The sequence below is a fragment of the Diprion similis genome, chromosome 10 (assembly GCF_021155765.1).
Source record: "Diprion similis isolate iyDipSimi1 chromosome 10, iyDipSimi1.1, whole genome shotgun sequence".
Classification (NCBI taxonomy): domain Eukaryota; kingdom Metazoa; phylum Arthropoda; class Insecta; order Hymenoptera; family Diprionidae; genus Diprion; species Diprion similis.
The window spans coordinates 4,397,847-4,417,760 of NC_060114.1; the positions used below are offsets into that span (position 1 = coordinate 4,397,847).

At 36.6% G+C, this 19,914-nt stretch overlaps 1 protein-coding gene across 2 annotated transcripts; it reads left to right on the forward strand.

Moving 5' to 3' along the window:
* The first annotated feature begins 2,091 nt into the window (after positions 1 to 2,091).
* LOC124411284 (U2 snRNP-associated SURP motif-containing protein) lies at positions 2,092 to 15,263 on the forward strand. Of its 2 annotated transcripts, none has more exons than XM_046890341.1 (19): positions 2,092 to 2,402; positions 2,498 to 2,614; positions 3,558 to 3,654; positions 4,073 to 4,390; positions 5,574 to 5,638; positions 5,733 to 5,898; positions 6,199 to 6,362; positions 9,977 to 10,036; positions 10,472 to 10,515; positions 10,713 to 10,817; positions 11,165 to 11,392; positions 11,499 to 11,741; positions 11,830 to 12,016; positions 12,389 to 12,575; positions 12,720 to 12,853; positions 12,966 to 13,054; positions 13,198 to 13,357; positions 13,534 to 13,688; positions 14,623 to 15,263. In XM_046890341.1, the coding sequence occupies exons 1-19, from the start codon at positions 2,379 to 2,381 to the stop codon at positions 14,918 to 14,920; spliced, it is 2,841 nt and encodes a 946-aa protein (XP_046746297.1). In that variant the 5' UTR covers positions 2,092 to 2,378; the 3' UTR covers positions 14,921 to 15,263. The 2 variants fall into 2 exon arrangements, with proteins under 2 accessions (XP_046746297.1, XP_046746298.1); XM_046890342.1 differs by having other exon boundaries at positions 4,073 to 4,387.
* Positions 15,264 to 19,914: the final 4,651 nt, after the last annotated feature.

Here is a 19,914-nt window from a genome sequence, read left to right on the forward strand (position 1 = left end):
TGCAAGGCTGCTTCGTGAGATTAAATAAGAATATTGAACAATCAAAACAATTAACTACACACACGAATTAGGTAATGTAAAGACTTGTAAAAAATAACCCCAGAGTAGACAAAAAAAAATTGGCAAATTCCTGAAACCATTCCTCGCACTTCACGTTGTTTCGGCTTATTACAAAAATACAAATTGTCGATATGAAAAGATTTTTATTCCCCAAAAAATTAGGAAATCGCTCAACACGATTTAGCTTAAGATTTGACCAGTTCTACATTGAATGAACCGAACTCAAAGGATAAGGTTTTCAAATTATTATTCAACAACGAAATTCACATGTTTGCAAATAATTCAAGAACATTTTGTATAATTTCGGTCAAACTTTGATCAACTCTAAATCAGGGAGAACGGCATCGATCGAGGCCAAAATGATCTAAATGCGTCCATCCGTTCTCATCTTTTAGACGAGAAATTTATTGCACACACACGCAGGTAGGTGTCCATTTGAAATTGGTCGAAAGTAATTCTCTAGACCTTAAAACGTCGACATCTATTGAAATATTAACCCCTCACACTGGAGATAATTGTAATGAAAAATGGTATTTTACATTAAATAATCGGCTTTCTGGAGTTGTATACTTGGATGAAAATCAGCCAAATCCTTCCATGAGTCTTATTGTCAACCCCAGAAAGCTGCTTCGCTGTGGCTGGGTGTATCAACGAGGCTCATAATCGAGGTACTGAAAATTAATTCTCTTGGATTTCTTACAATTATTTTAAAATAAACAATTTGTTAATAATCCATCATTTCCATCCGAAGAGTTTGCTCATTCATTTATTCATTATTCGTTATTTAATCACAACTGCGCCTGACACAAATTACTAAAGTAGCATAATTTTGATGAAATATAATTATTGTCATTTATTGTAATTAGTAATTATTTCCTTGTTCCAACAATTCAACAGAAACATCTCACGAATGACTTAATTGATTCATGATAAATTCATTGCAAGTCAAACCTGACATTGATTAGTAAATTTCATGGATTGGTTGACTTGCATCCTTGAGAAGTTTGTTTGAACGGAACGAAACGTCATGGATTAAGCGATATCTAATTAAAATGCATGAAATCTAGTAAACACTTGATTTCGTAAAAATATAGTGTGCACTAGATTTCAAGCATTTCGATTAGTTAAAATTTCATAAGAATTTATAAATTGAATTCATACTGCAGAAATAGTGTGAATTCTTTAGACTTAAAGGATTTAATACTTTAATAATGATCTATTCATCGTTATTTTTCTAAATTGTCATTTGATTGCTTGCTTTGCCCTGCCGAATCATCTTGTGAGTTAGTTTACCTTCGGTAGTTTCGTTACTATGTTCTTCATATACTCTCCAGGTAACGTTCCATATGGTTCTAGAATAAAGATTTACATTGCCTGCAAACGTTGGGCGCGTTGCCTACAATACGGCGTTTTAGAAAGGATTCTATAATTTATGCTGGGTAAATTGTACTCACGTTTGGAGGTTCTGCAGTCCCAGGCCTTTATAGTTTATGGTAGCAATGCTATTGAGTTTATATTATATTGATTATACATCTTTGCTTATTACAGTTTTATCTACCTCCGGAGCTATAGGATGTGGCGTAGGTTGCCTATAATGTGGCTCTAAACTCCGTGTTTGCAACTAGGTGTTATATAATATTTGAATATAATAATGCTAGTGACTTGTAATAATAAAATAATAAGATCATAGTTTCCTGTAATATGAGGATCTCGTAACACGGTTTTTAGACTTTTGATTAATGATATTTGTTGTTATACCTTGTCTAGGGATATTCGGATGGTTAGGCAGTTTCCTTGAATGATTACTTACAGAATTCTCACATTTGGAGTTTGGTTAGTTGGTACCGATGTTCGGGAATGGTTAAAAGCAAGCACATATACCGACGTTCCGATTGGATGTTACACACGCTTGGTGATTTTTGTTCATCGACCAATCAGAGCATGCTGCACATGGAAATTCAGCCTTATAACAGCGTTCATTCTATCTAATCCTCTTTGCATAAGCCATGGCATAAACCTTTTTCCATTCGATGCTTCGGGTTTTTCGTTTCGTGTCTGCAAGTACTGGTGAACGAAGTTTACTCGTTAATTGACAAATGTAATATAATATTATAAAGTCAGTGGGGAACTCATTGTTTATTTCGTTCTGCGGGAATTTATTTAGTAGAGACACTTCCATCGGTTCCCGTCTCAGCCCGCAAATATCGTGTCTCGAAAGATGCATTTTTAGGTTAGGTTTATCGCGTCGGATCATCCGATTGTGTTAGCCCTTACATACATACTTCCACATCAGTCCACATCATAAAAAAACAAACGAGATGGCGGACAAGGCAATGATGAAGGTACGCCCACCTAATTCTTTTTTTTTTTTCAAATTTGGCAATGAATTATATCGGCACAACATGCACATTCAACCCTTACGATTTTAACATTACAGCAAATCGCTGAACAAAAGCTGAAAGCGTTCTCCATAGGCACGATGGGAAAGCGGCCTCTCAGCAAAAAAGAACTCGAAGAACAACGAAAAAAGGAACAAGAACAGGCAGCCGCTCAGGTAGATGAAGTTTCAAAAATGCAGAAAGAAATTTGCTGCTGTTCTTCGCATCGAAGAGTGACTCTGCTAGAGTTGTCCTTAAACATACGAGGCATTGCAACGTCTTATCATTTTAACGCTCATGATTATATACATTAGCAGCTCTGAAGCATCGCCACTTTAGATTGTCGTTTTATAGTAGCAAAAGAATATGATCATTGCTGGAAACCTCTGTGATGATTAAAGAATGAAGTGAACGTGCTGTCTGAAACAAAAGCCAAGAGTATAGAGAAAACTGTATTAATAATCTTTAGCCATCTTATTTGCATCAATGATGATGAATTTGAATGACATGACATCTTTATTAAGTAATAGAAATGGATCCGAGTAAATTCAAATAACATATAAGATATGAAAAGTTTCGTTCGAAACAGAATTCAAAATGCTTAAATTCTGGTGTTTGTAATCCGATTTTAATGTTCTTAGATTTATTTGTTACATAAAAATTTGCCAGGGATTATTGTATTGTACTTATAAAAATCTATTGTTATCTTTTTTTGAGATAACTATTTGTAAAACTTTTTTGAAATCTTTATGGTAAACAAAACAAGCTGAGAAATATTAGAATAGGATTGAAACACCAAAGTTTAATAGTTTCAAATTTTGTAGTTACACAACATTTCCTCAAATTGTTGATATCTTTTCTAGTGCTTTCCAAATTTACTCAAAATCATTTCTATTATATAATATGGATATTGTTTCGTTTGTGTTCACTGAAATTAGTGCAAACAACATTACTGGAGATTGTTGAAATGGTTTTTTCTCTTTTTGTAACTTTTGATTTATCCTAATACTCACCAAATTCATTTTAACGTTTTTCCAGAGCAGAGTCACTATCTTAGAATTTACCTACTTTCAAAAGTATTTCTAGCTCAAGAAAAGTCAACAATTTTTCTTATCTTAGGCTTTCGAGGAGTTTGTGGCAACGTTTCAAGAAACCCCCAACAAAACAAGCAACAAAATCTGGGTGAAGGCCGGAACTTACGACGCCGGAAAAAGACGTAAGCTTGAGCTATTCAAATTTCAAATTTAATTATACGTCATAAATTTTTAATTATTTTCGCTGTCTTGTATATGTTTGGAGCAAAATTGTACTGAATAATTAGAATTACCTTTCTGAAACACTGTTATGTTTGAACTATTTGCACAAAATTTTTTCACAGGCAGTCTAAATCTATAAAGATTGACACACTTATTAAGCAAAAGAATTTTTGAATTACAACAATGATTGCCGTTTGCTAATTATTTTATTCTAGTTTTGAAACGAACCTGGAATTTTATGTGTTGATGTTATCGAATTCCTTTCCTTCACAATTTCTCAGACTTTGGACAGAATCTTTAGACATACCTCGACATTCGTCAAAACCAAATTATGCCAAATCGATGTGTAAAATTATGTTTGAAATTTCGTTTATTCAGAGGAGGACACAAGAGAGAAGGGTAAACTTTACAAACCACAGTCAAAAATCTCTGAGCTTGTGGACAACAGATCGTCGGCTGAGCAAGCACAGGAATATGCGCGACTGCTTGGTAGCAATGAAAGGAAACTTGACAGATTGGGTAAAAAGAAGAAGGAGGGTGAAAAGAAGAAAAGCAACCTGGAACTCTTTAAGGAAGAACTCAAAATGATACAGGAAGAGCGGGAGGAGAGACACAAGTACAAGGGAGTAGTGAAAACAGTCATTTCAGCCCAAACTGAAGACCCGATGCTCGCCGCTCTCAAATGCGTCGAAGGTGGTAGATATTTAACCATCGCTTAAAATTTTTTTATTTTCTATTTCCAACCGATCCCTCAAGTCGCAGATAAACCAAAGTTCAATTCCTTCATTGATTCATTTTCTTTTTCGATATTTATTTTTTTTTTTTTGTATATCATAGCCCAAATTCACATTCCAGTCACAGTTATCGAACATTGTATGATTTTAACTTCAAATTATTCGCTCGCAGTAGTCTCATCGAGTCGAATTGCAATTTTGCTAGGTACGTGCTTCTATCCAGACCCGCGAAAGGCTAATCTGCGTAACTTCATTGACGATCCTAGTCTCCTAGCCCTGATCTACTCGGGTAATTCCTAATCCCATCCTACAATTTATTTGTCCAGACTTTTGGAGTAATTTACTTCGCACTTTGTACAGAAATCACCCATGGAGTTCGTTGTTCATTTTTTTGACAATTGAAGAAACGTTGCTCTTGATAAAAACACTCAAAGGAATCGCTTTCTCAAAATTTGATTATTTTTCATTTAATTCGATCATTTTCAATAAGTTTCATATTTTAGCTACAAACTTTTACTTACAGAAAAACATTCGTAATGATAGCTTAGAGATTGAAATATCTTGACATTGACTCTGAAGCTATACTTTCATATCAAATCTTGTTACAAAAATCGTTTAGGCTAAAGAGACTAAATTTCAAAAAATTTCAAATTCTGTTTAAAGCGCTCAATATTAGATTGCCAGTGATTCTTCATTTTTTTTACTGTTCCGTCACACTCCTGACAGTTGCTATCAATTTTTACTGCGCTAATACTAATTGATATCTGTCTAATACCAATGTATCTCGAAATGCCAGCATCGAAAATTAACGAAATTGTTTGACTAGCAAAATATAATAAATTTCTTTTAGATATCTTCAAAAAAGTTTTCGATTCAATCCACATTTGAAACATATGAAAAGAAATAATTAGCCATAGTATCATTGAATTTATGAAGAATAATGTAAATAGTAAATGTAAGTTACGATATATTATAAAACATGGTCATTTCAGAAACAAACGTTTCTAAAATGCACCATTCGATGTTCTCTTATTTCGAGCAACGTTTTTGCAATGTTATTCCTGTGATGGGAATTCTAGAACAGAATTACTCTCTACCAAAAAGTAATTAAAAGGATTTTCAAACACATCAATTTGGTTTTACAGATGGTTCCTTTGACAACGGAGATCCAAACACGACAAACTTGTACCTTGGTAATTTGAATCCAAAGGTACGTGTCCAACCGCTTTGAGCTTCTCACAGTACTCTGTGTATCGATTAATTCTTATCTCCGTCCCTCAAAACTGACATTAACGTTCTTACAGATCACAGAACAGCAGCTAATGGAAATATTTGGTAAATATGGGCCACTAGCCAGCATAAAAATCATGTGGCCTCGCAGCGACGAAGAAAAAGCCAGACAAAGGAACTGCGGTTTCGTTGCATTCATGAGTCGCAAGGACGGCGAACGAGCCTTAAAAAATTTGAACGGTAAGTTTCTTACTTCTCTCTAGCAACAAATTTTTTCTAACAGTGCACCGAAAATCTTCTGCGAAATATTTCTTTCCTTGAAACTCTCATCTCAGAAGATAGACATTTTTTTTTATCGCACATACGACTGTAATCTAAATCTTGTAATTCTTATTAGTTTTAAAAATGAAAAGGAAAGAATTGTTTTTTTCAAAATTTTACGCCAGCATTCTTTCCTCGGGCAAAATTTAATGGTGAAATTCTTTTTTTTTTTTACCACGTTTCGAACCCCAATGAACAACAACTGTTTCTAAATTCCAGGACGAGACATAATGCAATATGAAATGAAACTGGGTTGGGGTAAAAGCGTGCCCATCCCTCCGTACCCGATATACATTCCGCCAGCCCTGATGGAGATAACGCAGCCTCCGCCTCCATCCGGCCTTCCGTTCAATGCGCAGCCGCATCGTCGTGACAGACACAAGGTACACACAAATCAAACAGTTCAAAGCGTGCATAATAAAATGCCCAGTTATATCGATAATTGCTTTGTTTTATTCACTTTTGTGTTCAACTTACCACCCTCGCTGTATTTCCAATTTCTCGATACTCGTAGTAGAAGGTGCTGAATAATTGAGAGAGACACGATTTCGGTTCTAGATCTAGAAAATTTCATGTCGATCAAGTCCGCTAGAAACTCGGATCGTTGACTCTTTGAAACCATGAATTTCAAATCACTTCTTCGCCTTTTTCTAAGATGAATTGTTTACAAGGATCAACTTGAAACCTTCGATATTGGTGTAGAGGTTTTTTACCTTCTATTTGCCAACTGTGTGTCGCGAAAACTAAGTAGTACGAGATGCAAATGTCATTTTTTTCTTGTGTACTATGAATTCTGCCGGATCCATAAATTTGTGGTTGATGTTTGCTGTGTCAATGTCAAAAACCTTGACTTACGGTATTTGGCCAGTAATTTCGGAAATGTTTAATTCACATGACTGTGATTATATAATTTTTTTAGTAATTCTAAACAATCCTGTGAAGTTTGAAGATGATTTACCATTTAGCTACTGATTTTTTTTAATTTCTAAATTGAGCTATTTTATATCGTGTAGAGACTGCGATAAAAATTGATAGTTTCGAGTTGGTTGTTTTAGAATAAAATGTTTAGGACTGAAAAAAAATATTGGATACGGTAAAATAAATATTTAGGGGTAACACATCAAATTTTCGTGTATTTTGTCCATCATTTAATAGTGGAATACACAATCTAAAAAAACATTCAATTATAATTTTGATTAGGTTGTACATTTGGCAACGTCACAAGTATGCACTTTACGCGCGGTATGCAAATTGATTGTATTGCTAAACAACGAAGGTTCAAACATATTACAACACAAGAAAATCACGCGACGTTGCCAAATTTATTTTTTGATTATTTGAAGCATACAGTTTTCATGATTATCTGTCGAATGGCGTTACTATCGCTATCCAACTACCTTAGTACTGAAGCTAGCACAACCGATGAAATTTTTCTGTTGCTAATTCGTTACCTTAGTTTCAATTTCGTTGTACTACCCATATTTGAAGAAATCATTATCTCGCTGACTAAAAACTAACTTGACACAACCAAGTTACTTTTCGTTTTTTCTTCTCAAATCTTTTAAGATTGTCGAAATATTAAGTTCATTAGATTCTTCTTCAATCTTGTTACTTACTTTCTTGCACAAGAATACTACTCTGAATGTCACTAATGATCTGGGAAGGAATGCAATTTTCATGTTGATACAGAGAGAGCAAGAATAAACACTGAAATAGCTAAGGTTTTGCAAGCATAACGAAGTAAAATTTCCAATCTAGAAGACCGTTATTTAAACTTATCGAATTCTCGCTGTTGCAGAAAATTTTCTTGCTGTCTCTATATTCACACTTAAATTTGTTGGCCTAGCCAATTTTAGTATCGATATAAGCATTTCAAGAAATTTGCTGCAGCAGCTAGATTTTTGCTAGTTCTACAACTAAAATTCTTCTCGTGACCCTGTTAACACTGAAATATGCTGATCTAAAGCGAACGCAAACACACATGCAAACGCAATCATGAAGGCACAAGCGAATGTGGAAAACAAAATTAATAAAGTATTGTTGTACCAAGTTTAGTCTGAAGTCAGCAAAATATTTATTTTTTACAAAATTGGGTGGCGCGACAAAATTGAAAGTATAACAACAAATTAGCATGAAAAGAGCATCAAATTTGGCCATCATAGATGAAATAAAAAATTTTAATTTTAGTGGTTGAACTAGCTCAAGTATCACATCAACACAACCACTATTTTCAAAGAAATATGTACATACAGTAACAAGTTCGGCGATAGCGCAACTAATTAGCAAGAATAGAGCACTAAATTGTTATATTTGTCTTTTGTGATTGTGCTCATTTTTTTCTGTCGGCTTGATAGACGTATGTAAAATGTGGTTTTTTATGTTGATATGGTAAACATTGACCACGAAATTTTCAAAAAATCCAGATCTTACACTATTAGAGAAAGAAATGTATATTTTTGCATCCTATACAATAATCAGTTTCCGCCACATACTTGTTAGGAGCTAAATTAGTGTCACAAAAAAGCAAAAATTCATGTAACAACAGGTACAGGTAAACTTTAGGCAGGTGAATTGAATTTGATGCTATCATTGAAAGCTACCATACCCGTATCTTTTTGCAATACATGTTCACAAGCGATTTTCGCCGGATAAATTGTCGGTTATTAAAATTTCGTTGAAGATGAAATTAAACTTCAGCAGCTCTTGCTATCATTTTCTTTGGCTTGAAATAACTTTTGATAACCAGCGAGGTACGAAAATTAGTTTAGAGCCAAAATAAAATTTCAAGTGTGTCTGACAGCAGCCATTTTGATTCTGCATCCAAATTCGAATCCACCTGAAGAATACTGTGAAAACATTGTTTTCCTCGATAATGTGCCAGCCTAAAATCGTCGGACGTTATTTCACGCCAAATATTTGATATATAACTTTTAATTTTCAAATTTTATTACAAAAATAAACGGGTGTGGTTGACTCTTGGTTATGAACTTATGGAGTGAAGAACTTAAATTTATAAGGGGTGATCTTACTCTGAGCCATTTATATAATGCTCAACCTTGAGAAAATATCGCTCTCATTAAAAATACTCAAAACATTTTGGGATTATAACTTCTCTTCCAAGCATTGACAGAAATAATCGTATACAATATACGAATATCGTTACAATGCAATAAGTGTGAGCCTGAACTATAAATGGTTTTAAACAGTGTATGGCATATGGCTGACATCCAAAAATTTTTACCAAAATGCTCAAATGTCGCCGAACAATTTACATGGTGTTTAACCGACCCAACGAAATTGAGGTGGTACTGAGAATTAGTCGTCTGAAAAACTGGATGAAAACTTTGGGAATTTTCATCTCGATAACTGATTATTCAATCTTTCTCGTTGACATGTTTTCCAGTGTCTACGATATGTCAAGAACGGGTCAATCGATTTACTCTTTGTTTGGAGACAGTATTCTTGGATAGTTCATCCTCTTTGCCATGACTCGAAAGTTTTTTTTCTTGTATTCTGTACAAAATGGCGGGCATTTTAAATTGAAATTGAGGAAGTTTTAATTTATATGAAAAAATTGTATGATAATTTGATAAAAGTGGGATCACACTAAAGAAGATAAATTATTCAAAGACGCTGTCTCCAAATTTAAAGTAAATCGGTCTAGTCGTTTTCGAGAAATCTTTGACACCACAAAACGGGTCATGGAATTTTACCGCAAACATTTAGTAGCAACCCTGAGAGACTGGAAAAAAACATTTGCAGAGTACGATCCCCCCTTAAAACGGCGTATTACTCATGGCCCGTGCAGAGAACAACAATGGACAATTCGAGTTCTGAGTTGAAATTTTTATTTCCATTGGAGTACGGTGACTGATAGTTGGTGAAACGGAGCTAAGAATGATAGGAAAAGTGACGATTTTTGTAAAATTTTGTTTAATGAAAATTGCCCGGACTTGCTAAGAACCAGTATAATCATGTTTTTGAAACATAATCTCAGATACCACGTATTCGCAACATCCAGAGCGCAGACCCTGAGGAGAAGGAAAACATTGAAAAGGTAACGCCACTATATTCAGCTAGAAAAAGCCACAACCTTAAGTCAAGCCTCTAGTGCCTCCTTAATTAGAAGAGTCATAAAACTAAGGAGTGTAAATGGGTCGAAGGTTCGAAGTCTGATCAACTTCTGGCAAGAGACTTTCACTTTTCATTGATGAATAAAATAACAAACAAAAAAAAAAAAAAAAAAAAAGAAAACAAAAAAGCAAATGCTGAGACTGATTCGCATTATAAATGTGTGCTTAATAAGTATGTGACACAATCAAGTGCAAAACTGACTACCACAATAATATGTCGACCCCTCTAATAAAAGTTTAAAAATTGTGTTGTGTTGACTTGTTGGCGTTCGTCCTTGGGGGCGCATTTTGGCATTTTGGGTGGCACGCTCCACTGTCAACCATCTGTCACTCTTGCACTGTGATCCTGGGCTTGACAGATTTTGCAGAATGCGGTTGTCAAAGTGGTTATCCCGACCGAAAGGTATTTCTCAATTTTAGTTGCCTTTCAAGAATTTGTAAGTATAAACATGTGGAAAAAAACTGGTAGCTATAAACTCAGTGTATGCAAATTTGATGCTCTCTTCATTTTTCAGCTCTACTTCTTCTTTTTTTTTCTCTTCGTTCGTTCACATTATTTCTCAAACAATTGGAATTATTAATGAAAATTATTCATTGTAGGAACTTAGTCATGTTGATACATAGAATGGTCGAGTTTGTCATTCGTGAAGGGCCGATGTTCGAAGCCATGATCATGAATAGGGAATTGAATAACCCGATGTTCAGGTAAGTTCTACAAAATAATCATTCAATTAAACAATCAAATTTTGCCATTAACACCAGGCATCGAAACTAACTTACGCCAATCGATCCACATTCTCGAATCAGACCAAAGCCTGAATACGATTTTTTTTGTGGAAATTATACACGTACTACAATATATTTCCTCTAAGTATGATCGACGAACATGCATTGAAATTTTTATCAATTGAGATTCGGCAAAATTAAATAAAATCTGAGCAACTTTGACTATTCCAAGTTGAAAAAATCGTTTTTTTTTTGTTGGAAGAGCAATGCCACTGACGTTAGACACCCTCAGATTAATTTTTAAAAACAATCACATCTTATTTCAGGTTTCTGTTCGAGAATTATTCTCCCGCACATACTTATTACCGATGGAAATTGTATTCAATATTGCAAGGTGACGCGCAGAAGGAATGGCATGTAGACGACTTCAGGATGTTCAAAGGTGGTAGCGTTTGGAGACCACCGCCAATAAATCCATGGACTCAGGGTATGCCGGATGAATTGATCGAAATGGAGGAGAGACAAGAGCCACGTAGAGGAAGTCTGTCAAATAGGTACGCAGTGGATTCTTTTTCGTGTTTCACAATCGGTCATATTGTTGTATAAATTTTTTGACACGTCGATTGGCGATTCTCTTTACGATTTCTTTCATGCTTGCAGCCAGAGAGACCGCCTAGAGGATTTGTTGCGCAACATATTGCCAGAGAGAATAAAGGTGGCGGAGACGATGGTCTTCTGCATCGAGCACGCCGAAGCAGCGGATGAAATATGTGATTGCATAATGGAGTCCCTGTCGATACTTCAAACGCCAGTGAACAAAAAAATTGCCAGACTGTATTTGATATCGGATATACTTCACAACTGTGGTGTCAAAGTGACAAATGCTACGATATATAGGAAAGCGTGAGTATTCAGTATCTTTCGCCGGAAATTATGTACCTGAGAATCATCTAGAGTACTTTTCAAAAACTTGTTTGGTATTTTCGACAAGATTCGAAGCCAGGCTGCTCGATATTTTCAACGAGATTCATCTGGCCTACAAGCAGTTAGACAGCAGACTCAAAGCCGAAGGATTCAAAGTTCGTGTAATGAGGATGTTTCGAGCGTGGGAAGAGTGGGCGGTTTACCCGCGAGACTTTTTGGTCAAGTTGCAAAATGCCTTTTTGGGTTTAGTTATGGTGAGTTGATTTTATTTTAACTCGGAAAGTGATTTTATTTTAGCAAGAAATGTCACTGAGTACGATGATCGACTTCATTGTCAATAACGATGCTTCCTATTAATCGTTTCTCATAAACATAATATGAAGATTAAACAAACGTTGATCGATTTAAATAATCCAATGCCGAAGTAGAAATTCCCAAAATTTACCCAATTTTTCAGTCGTTTATTCGTACAACTTAATTCTGAAAGTTTAATGAGGTGAAGTGAAGCTAATACCAAAATCAATAAAGGAACGAAGTCTGTATTAATTCCTGAAGAAAAAGAACTCCACTATTGATATGAGCATAAATCATGGTATAAAGTAACGTTTTTCATTCGTTTTCGATAGACTGACGAACCCGAGCAAGAAAATGATGAGGATATTGACGGAGCGCCATTGTCAGACTTGGAAGGTGATCCTGGCGAAGATTTAGATGGAGTTCCACTCGACGGAGCTGCACTTCTCAAAGGCGCCTTGAAGCACGGTCTCACGCCTCAGCCAGTTACAAACTACGATGATATTGACGGAGTGCCAAGTAAGTTTGAATAAATACTGTGCGCATTGTGTGCTTTTTTTTGTGGTTTCACAACAGAGAGGCATCATTCTATGAAAATGAAAATACTACATGCATATACATGACGTTCCGAAACTTCTTAACCCAGTAATTATTTTAATACAGTGGACGAGGACATTGATGGAATACCAATGGAGGACGAAGATGCTATCTCAGCGAAAGCCAGAGATGATGAAAACAAAGCATCCATGCCTGCAGGCTTTGTACCATCTAGATGGGAAACCGTGGATCCAGATCAGGTTTGTCAATTTCAATGTTCGATAGTGTGGATGCTCATTTCAAAAAGGCATATTGCTATCATTGCTAATATATCCTTATTAATAAAGTGCTTCGAATTTCCGGCAATTATAGGTAGAAGCGCAAGCAATGACGACAAGCAAATGGGAAGAATTAGAACAAAACGATGATTCTAATTCTCAGGACGCTAGTATGGACTCAAGGTAATTCACTTTGATTAAAGGACAAATTTCTTTTTCGAATAAAATTACTTGCAAAACAAATTTGATGATAGAAAATATATGGCATATCTTATTCAAGTGTAGAAAAATACAGAATTAATGAAAATAAATAACTATGTTCAAAGTGGCCGTGATTATAACGAGGAAAGACGGAACAGGCTAAGAGAAATTGAAGTGAAGACTATGCAGTACCAGGATGAACTGGAAAGTGGCAGAAGATCTCTGAAACCTGGAATGACGATACAAGCGCAGGTCGAACACTACAGGAAAAAACTTATTCGAAAAGTGAGTAATTTTTATCTGTATTAAATTTCATCGCCATATTTTAGATGTTTCTTTTTTTTTTCTTGTGTTGCTGCATCTGAAAAAGATCACTAAATTAATCACGTAGATTGAGTATCACTGGTTTTGAGTTAGTTTTACAAAGTAATAAGCCAGCACTCTTGAATTTCAATTTGCAGAGCGAACGAGAAATGAAAGATATGAAAACGGAGGACAGGGATGAAGAGCGTAGAAAAGAAAAGAGACGAAGTTCCACACCGGAGTCACCTAGCCATCAGAGAGACAGAAGACGCGGCTCTCCCAGTCCCTCATCGAAATCTAGCAGCCGTTACAGGTAAACAAATTTTTATTTCGTAGGCCAACAATCCCAAAAATCTAAAATATAACGAAATTCCGTTACAATCAATCGCAGTGCTTGATGTTTTATCAGCGAAGTTTTCCGTGTCGCGAATAAGTTTTGTTTCTCTTCTATCATCAATTATCATCATAACTAATGCGCAAAAACTAGCTATGTGCCAATTATGGTCGAATGGAATTGAATCGAGTAATTGCAATTTTTCAACTAATTCTGTTCGAGTTTCTCGTATCGTTTGGTCGAAACCGGAATCTTCGATTCATATTTTACATACCTATGACAAAATATGCGGTTTCTTTCAGCCGGTTTTTACATTTCCGGTTTTTCCAAGTTCTGAAATATGGGAATCGTATGAATTCACTAACCTTTTAACTTGAAATTGATTCGTCAGATTTATAAAATTACTCTCAATTCTCCATCAAAAAGAATACTGACGGTGACACCTTTTATTCAACAAAGTATTTTCATAATAGGAGAAAGAAAACTGAGTATTTGAGATTTGAACTATTTTGAATAACTGAATTAAATTAGAGTATTCCAATTACACTGTTGTGCAACGAAATCCTCGTTCAAACAAAAATATGATAGAAATTAAGGTATTGAAGTGCCGAATCTAGATCAGCTTTCCATTTTATGCCATCACGTATATGTAGGTATACGTGGTACATACTTTTTCGTACCATATTTTAATTCAGGAGCATCAAATCTATGATAATTATACATAATGATGAGAAGGAGAAGAAAAAAGGTTTTTTTTTTACGAAAAAAGGTTTTTTTTACAAAAAAACAGTTTTATTCACAAAAATTCGTAAACTGTTGTAGCAATTTGGCATTCTTATGAAATTACTACATTTTTCGTATCTAAATAAATGATAATTCTCTATTTAATGCTTGAAAATCATTGAAATTTTAGATCAAGGAGCAGGTCGCCTCGCGGAAAGCGTAGATCTCGCTCGCCGCACAAGAAGAGGCTGCAAGCACCTGCACCAGCGACACCGTCGCCTCCGCGAATCCGACGTTCGCCCTCCCCGTCATTTTCCTCGTCAAGACTGTCCCGTCGATCGCCAGGCAGCGAGCGTGGCGATAGAAAAAAGAGAGTAAGATCACCGAGCATGTCGCCGCCGCCGCCCCCCAGAACATCTTCCAAACACAGAGGAAGCAGTCCGCCATCTCCGGTGCCGAGGAAGCACAGGCATAAGCATAAATACTGACAATAAACGAGCGGGCATGTGTCGATTGTTGAATGTGAGCCTGTCAAATGATTTGTTTATAAGATGTATATCAAAACCATCGATACGTTTTTACCTACATAATTCATTTCACAATCTTCCAGATTAAGTACATGATGAAAATATAATTTTGTGATATGCTATACCTCGTAGGGTGTAATGTCGTTAAATCATCGTATCAATTGAATAGATATGTGTTACAATTCGCATGTGTACTGATTACATTTCTACGATTCTGTATGCTAATTTTTGTCTTTTTATCTAATAATGTTACGAGATAAAAATGAAAATACACACGCGTTTCATGCTATCCAATCATAATTATGATCAAAACTTGTTCATCCCACTATTTGCTTATAACACTATGATTTGCAAAACTGCACGTATGACGTGGGGCAGAATTTCAGTCCGTGAGACGATATAGAAGAAATAATTTATTTCTGTCCCACGTTAGCCAGATCTTCGTTTCATCTGGTTAGAGTTTGAACTTCTCAAAGAACTGATATCTTAATTGAGAATTTAGAAACTCATTATAGATTGAATTTAAGCAAATAAATAATATTTCAACACTTCATCAACCGATAATTTGAATCCCTGTTTTCATTTCACAATTGGCTTGTCCTGTAATATCTTGACAGCAGATTGGAAGATGAAGAACCGAACAGGCAGGCCGAACAGAATCTCTATTTCGAACTCTTCCCCATTTTTCTCAGGCAAACGCAACTAGAGTTTATGGAGTTCCCTTTAAACCGCTTGAGGAGCCTGCTTCTTTGTTTAAACTGCCTATTTTTTGTGGTAAAATTCCGTAGGCCGATTATAATAGGCAGTTTCTCGCCATCGCCGGATACAATAAAAGGAATCTGTCACGAGAGCTGTAAGCAATGAACGTCTTATCTTCTTTGGATGAAGACGAAATTTCTGCCTATAATGAACTTAGTTCTACGCTCAGATCCAGATACGGAAACGTCAATTTAACAAATCTGTATTTGACTCAACTACGGACCTGAAAACAGGGACAAGGCCAAGATCGTGCTTTCCTCGGACGGGATACCAAACGATTTTTCGATGAAGCTGCTTGGATTCTTTGATGAACTATATGGACGTTATTTTGTTACAAGAATGGATTGTGCGCAGTCGAACAACGCGGCCAGCACCGTATCGGGCTTACAGCCAAAAAACCAAACTTCCCAATCTTATCGGTTCGCTGTTGCTCATCTTTCCTTCGTAATTTCTCTGCTGCTGGTGCAACGGTATTTTTGGTCTGTTTTTCGGGTTCCCAGGGGTCTAATTACTTGCGAGACGGTCACATGCGTCGATTTTAAGATATAAATGTTTCGCTTGAAACAAAAATGTGAAGCTAACCCCTTTGGATTTTTGGTGGAAAATTCGTCGATTTTGTAAAATGCTGCGATTGATTCTTTAGGGCACTATTGCGACGTGATTTTGCGGAAGGAATTGATTAAGCGGAGTCCCAATACGCTGCGAGCAACGGATCAAAAGTTACAGCCAAAATACGGAAGACATATTTTCTTAATTTTTCTGTTGCTGGTCTTTGCGTCGTAATTTTACTGCTGTTGGTCCCACGCTTTTTTTCTTGTGTTTTCTGACTTCCTGGGCGTCCAATTAACCTAGAAAGGGTCATACAAATCGATTCCGAGACGAAAAATTCTCGGCTCCAAAAATGACCAAAAAAGTAAGGCTAACCCCTTTGGATTTTTTGCGAAAATTTCGACGATTCTGAAAAGTGCTGCAATATATTCTTTCAGGCACTATTCCGACGTAATTTTGCGAGAGCAATCGCTTGATCGTAGGCTCAATACGCTGCGAGCAACGGATCAAAAGTTACAGCCAAAAAACGAAAGACGTATTTCCTCAATCTTTCTGCTGCTGGTCTTTGCGTCGTAATTTCTCTGCTGTTGGTCCTACGCTTTTTTCCTATTGTTTACTGAGTTCCTGGGCGTCCAATTAACCTAGGAAGGGTCATACAAATCGATTCCGATACGAAAAATTCTCGGCTCAAAAAATGACCAAAAAAGTAAGGCTAACCCCTTTGGATTTTTTGCGAAAATTTCGACGATTCTGAAAAGTGCTGCAATATATTCTTTCTGGCACTATTCCGACGTAATTTTGCGAGAGAAATCGATTGATCGCAGGCTCAATGCGCTGCGAGCAACGGATCAAAAGTTACAGCCAAAAATCGGAAGACATATTTTCTCAATTTTTCTGTTGCTGGTCTTTGCGTCGTAATTTCACTGCTGATGGTCCTCCGCTTTTTTTCTTGCGTTTTCTGAGTTTCTGGGCGTCCAATTACCTGGAAAGGGTCATAAAAATCGATTCCGAGACGAAAAATTCTCGGCTCCAAAAATGACCAAAAAAGTAAGGCTAACCCCTTTGGATTTTTTGCGAAAATTTTGACGATTCTGAAAAGTGCTGCAATATATTCTTTCAGGCACTATTCCGACGTAATTTTGCGAGAGAAAGCGATTGATCGCAGGCTCAATACGCTGCGAGCAACGGATCAAAAGTTACAGCCAAAATTCGAAAGACATATTTTCTCAATTTTTCTGTTGAGGGTCTTTGCCTCGTGATTTCACTGCTGATGGTCCCACGCTTTTTTTCTTGTGTTTTCTGAGTTCCTTGGCGTCCAATTAACCTGGAAAGGGTCATACTGATCAATTCCGAGACGGAAAATTCTCGGCTCCAAAAATGACCAAAAAAGTAAGGCTAACCCCTTTGGATTTTTTGCGAAAATTTCGACGATTCTGAAAAGTGCTGCAATATATTCTTTCAGGCACTATTCCGACGTAATTTTGCGAGAGAAAACGATTGATCGCAGGCTCAATACGCTGCGAGCAACGGATCAGAAGTTACAGCCAAAAAACAAAAGACGTATTTCCTCAATCTTTCTGCTGCTGGTCTTTGCGTCGTAATTTCTCTGCTGTTGGTCCTACGCTTTTTTTCTTGTGTTTTCTGAGTTCCTGGGCGTCCAATTAACCTAAAAAGGGTCACAGAAATCGATTCCGAAACGAAAAATTCTCGGCTCCAAAAATTACCAACAAAGTAAGGCTAACCCCTTTGGATTTTTTGCGAAAATTTCGACGATTCTGAAAAGTGCTGCAATATATTCTTTCAGGCACTATTCCGACGTAATTTTGCGAGAGAAAACGATTGATCGCAGGCTCAATACGCTGCGAGCAACGGATCAAAAGTTACAGCCAAAAAACGGAAGATATATTTTCTCAATTTTTCTGTTGCTGGTCTTTGCGTCGTAATTTCACTGCTGTTGGTCCCACGCTTTTTTTCTTGTGTTTTCTGAGTTCCTGGGCGTCCAATTAACCTAAAAAGGGTCATACAAATCGATTCCGAAACAAAAAATTCTCGGCTCCAAAAATGACCAAAAAAGTAAGGCTAACCCCTTTGGATTTTTTTGCGAGAATTTCGACGATTCTGAAAAGTGCTGCAATATATTCTTTTAGGCACTATTCCGACGTAATTTTGCGAGAGAAAACGATTGATCGCAGGCTCAATACGCTGCGAGCAACGGATCAGAAGTTACAGCCAAAAAACAAAAGACGTATTTCCTCAATCTTTCTGCTGCTGGTCTTTGCGTCGTAATTTCACTGCTGTTGGTCCCACGCTTTTTTTCTTGTGTTTTCTGAGTTCCTGGGCGTCCAATTAACCTAAAAAGGGTCACACAAATCGATTCCGAAACGAAAAATTCTCGGCTCCAAAAATTACCAAAAAAGTAAGGCTAACCCCTTTGGATTTTTTGCGAAAATTTCGACGATTCTGAAAAGTGCTGCAATATATTCGTTCAGGCACTATTCCGACGTAATTTTGCGAGAGAAAACGATTAATCGCAGGCTCAATACGCTACGAGCAACGAAATAAAAGTGACAGCCAAAAATCGAAAGATATATTTTCTCAATTTTTTTTGTTGCTGGTCTTTGCGTCGTAATTTCACTGCTGTTGGTCCCACGCTTTTTTTCTTGTGTTTTCTGAGTTCCTGGGCGTCCAATTAACCTAAAAAGGGTCATACGAATCGATTCCGAAACAAGAAATTCTCGGCTCCAAAAATGACCAAAAAAGTAAGGCTAACCCCTTTGGATTTTTTTGCGAGAATTTGGACGATTCTGAAAAGTGCTGCAATATATTCTTTCAGGCACTATTCCGACGTAATTTTGCGAGAGAAAACGATTGATCGCAGGCTCAATACGCTGCGAGCAACGGATCAGAAGTTACAGCCAAAAAACGAAAGACGTATTTCCTCAATCTTTCTGCTGCTGGTCTTTGCGTCGTAATTTCTCTGCTGTTGGTCCTACGCTTTTTTTCTTGTGTTTTCTGAGTTCCTGGGCGTCCAATTAACCTAAAAAGGGTCACACAAATCGATTCCGAAACGAAAAATTCTCGGCTCCAAAAATTACCAAAAAAGTAAGGCTAACCCCTTTGGATTTTTTGCGAAAATTTCGACGATTCTGAAAAGTGCTGCAATATATTCGTTCAGGCACTATTCCGACGTAATTTTGCGAGAGAATACGATTGATCGCAGGCTCAATACGCTGCGAGCAACGGATCAAAAGTTACAGCCAAAGAACGAGAGACATATTTTCTCAATTTTTCTGTTGCTGGTCTTTGCGTCGTAATTTCACTGCTGTTGGTCCCACGCTTTTTTTCTTGTGTTTTCTGAGTTCCTGGGCGTCGAATTAACCTAAAAAGGGTCACAGAAATCGATTCCGAAACGAAAAATTCTCGGCTCCAAAAATGACCAAAAAAGTGAGGCTAACCCCTTTGGATTTTTTGCGAAAATTTCGACGATTCTGAAAAGTGCTGCAATATATTCTTTCAGGCACTATTCCGACGTAATTTTGCGAGAGAATACGATTGATCGCAGGCTCAATACGCTGCGAGCAACGGATCAAAAGTTACAGCCAAAGAACGAGAGACATATTTTCTCAATTTTTCTGTTGCTGGTCTTT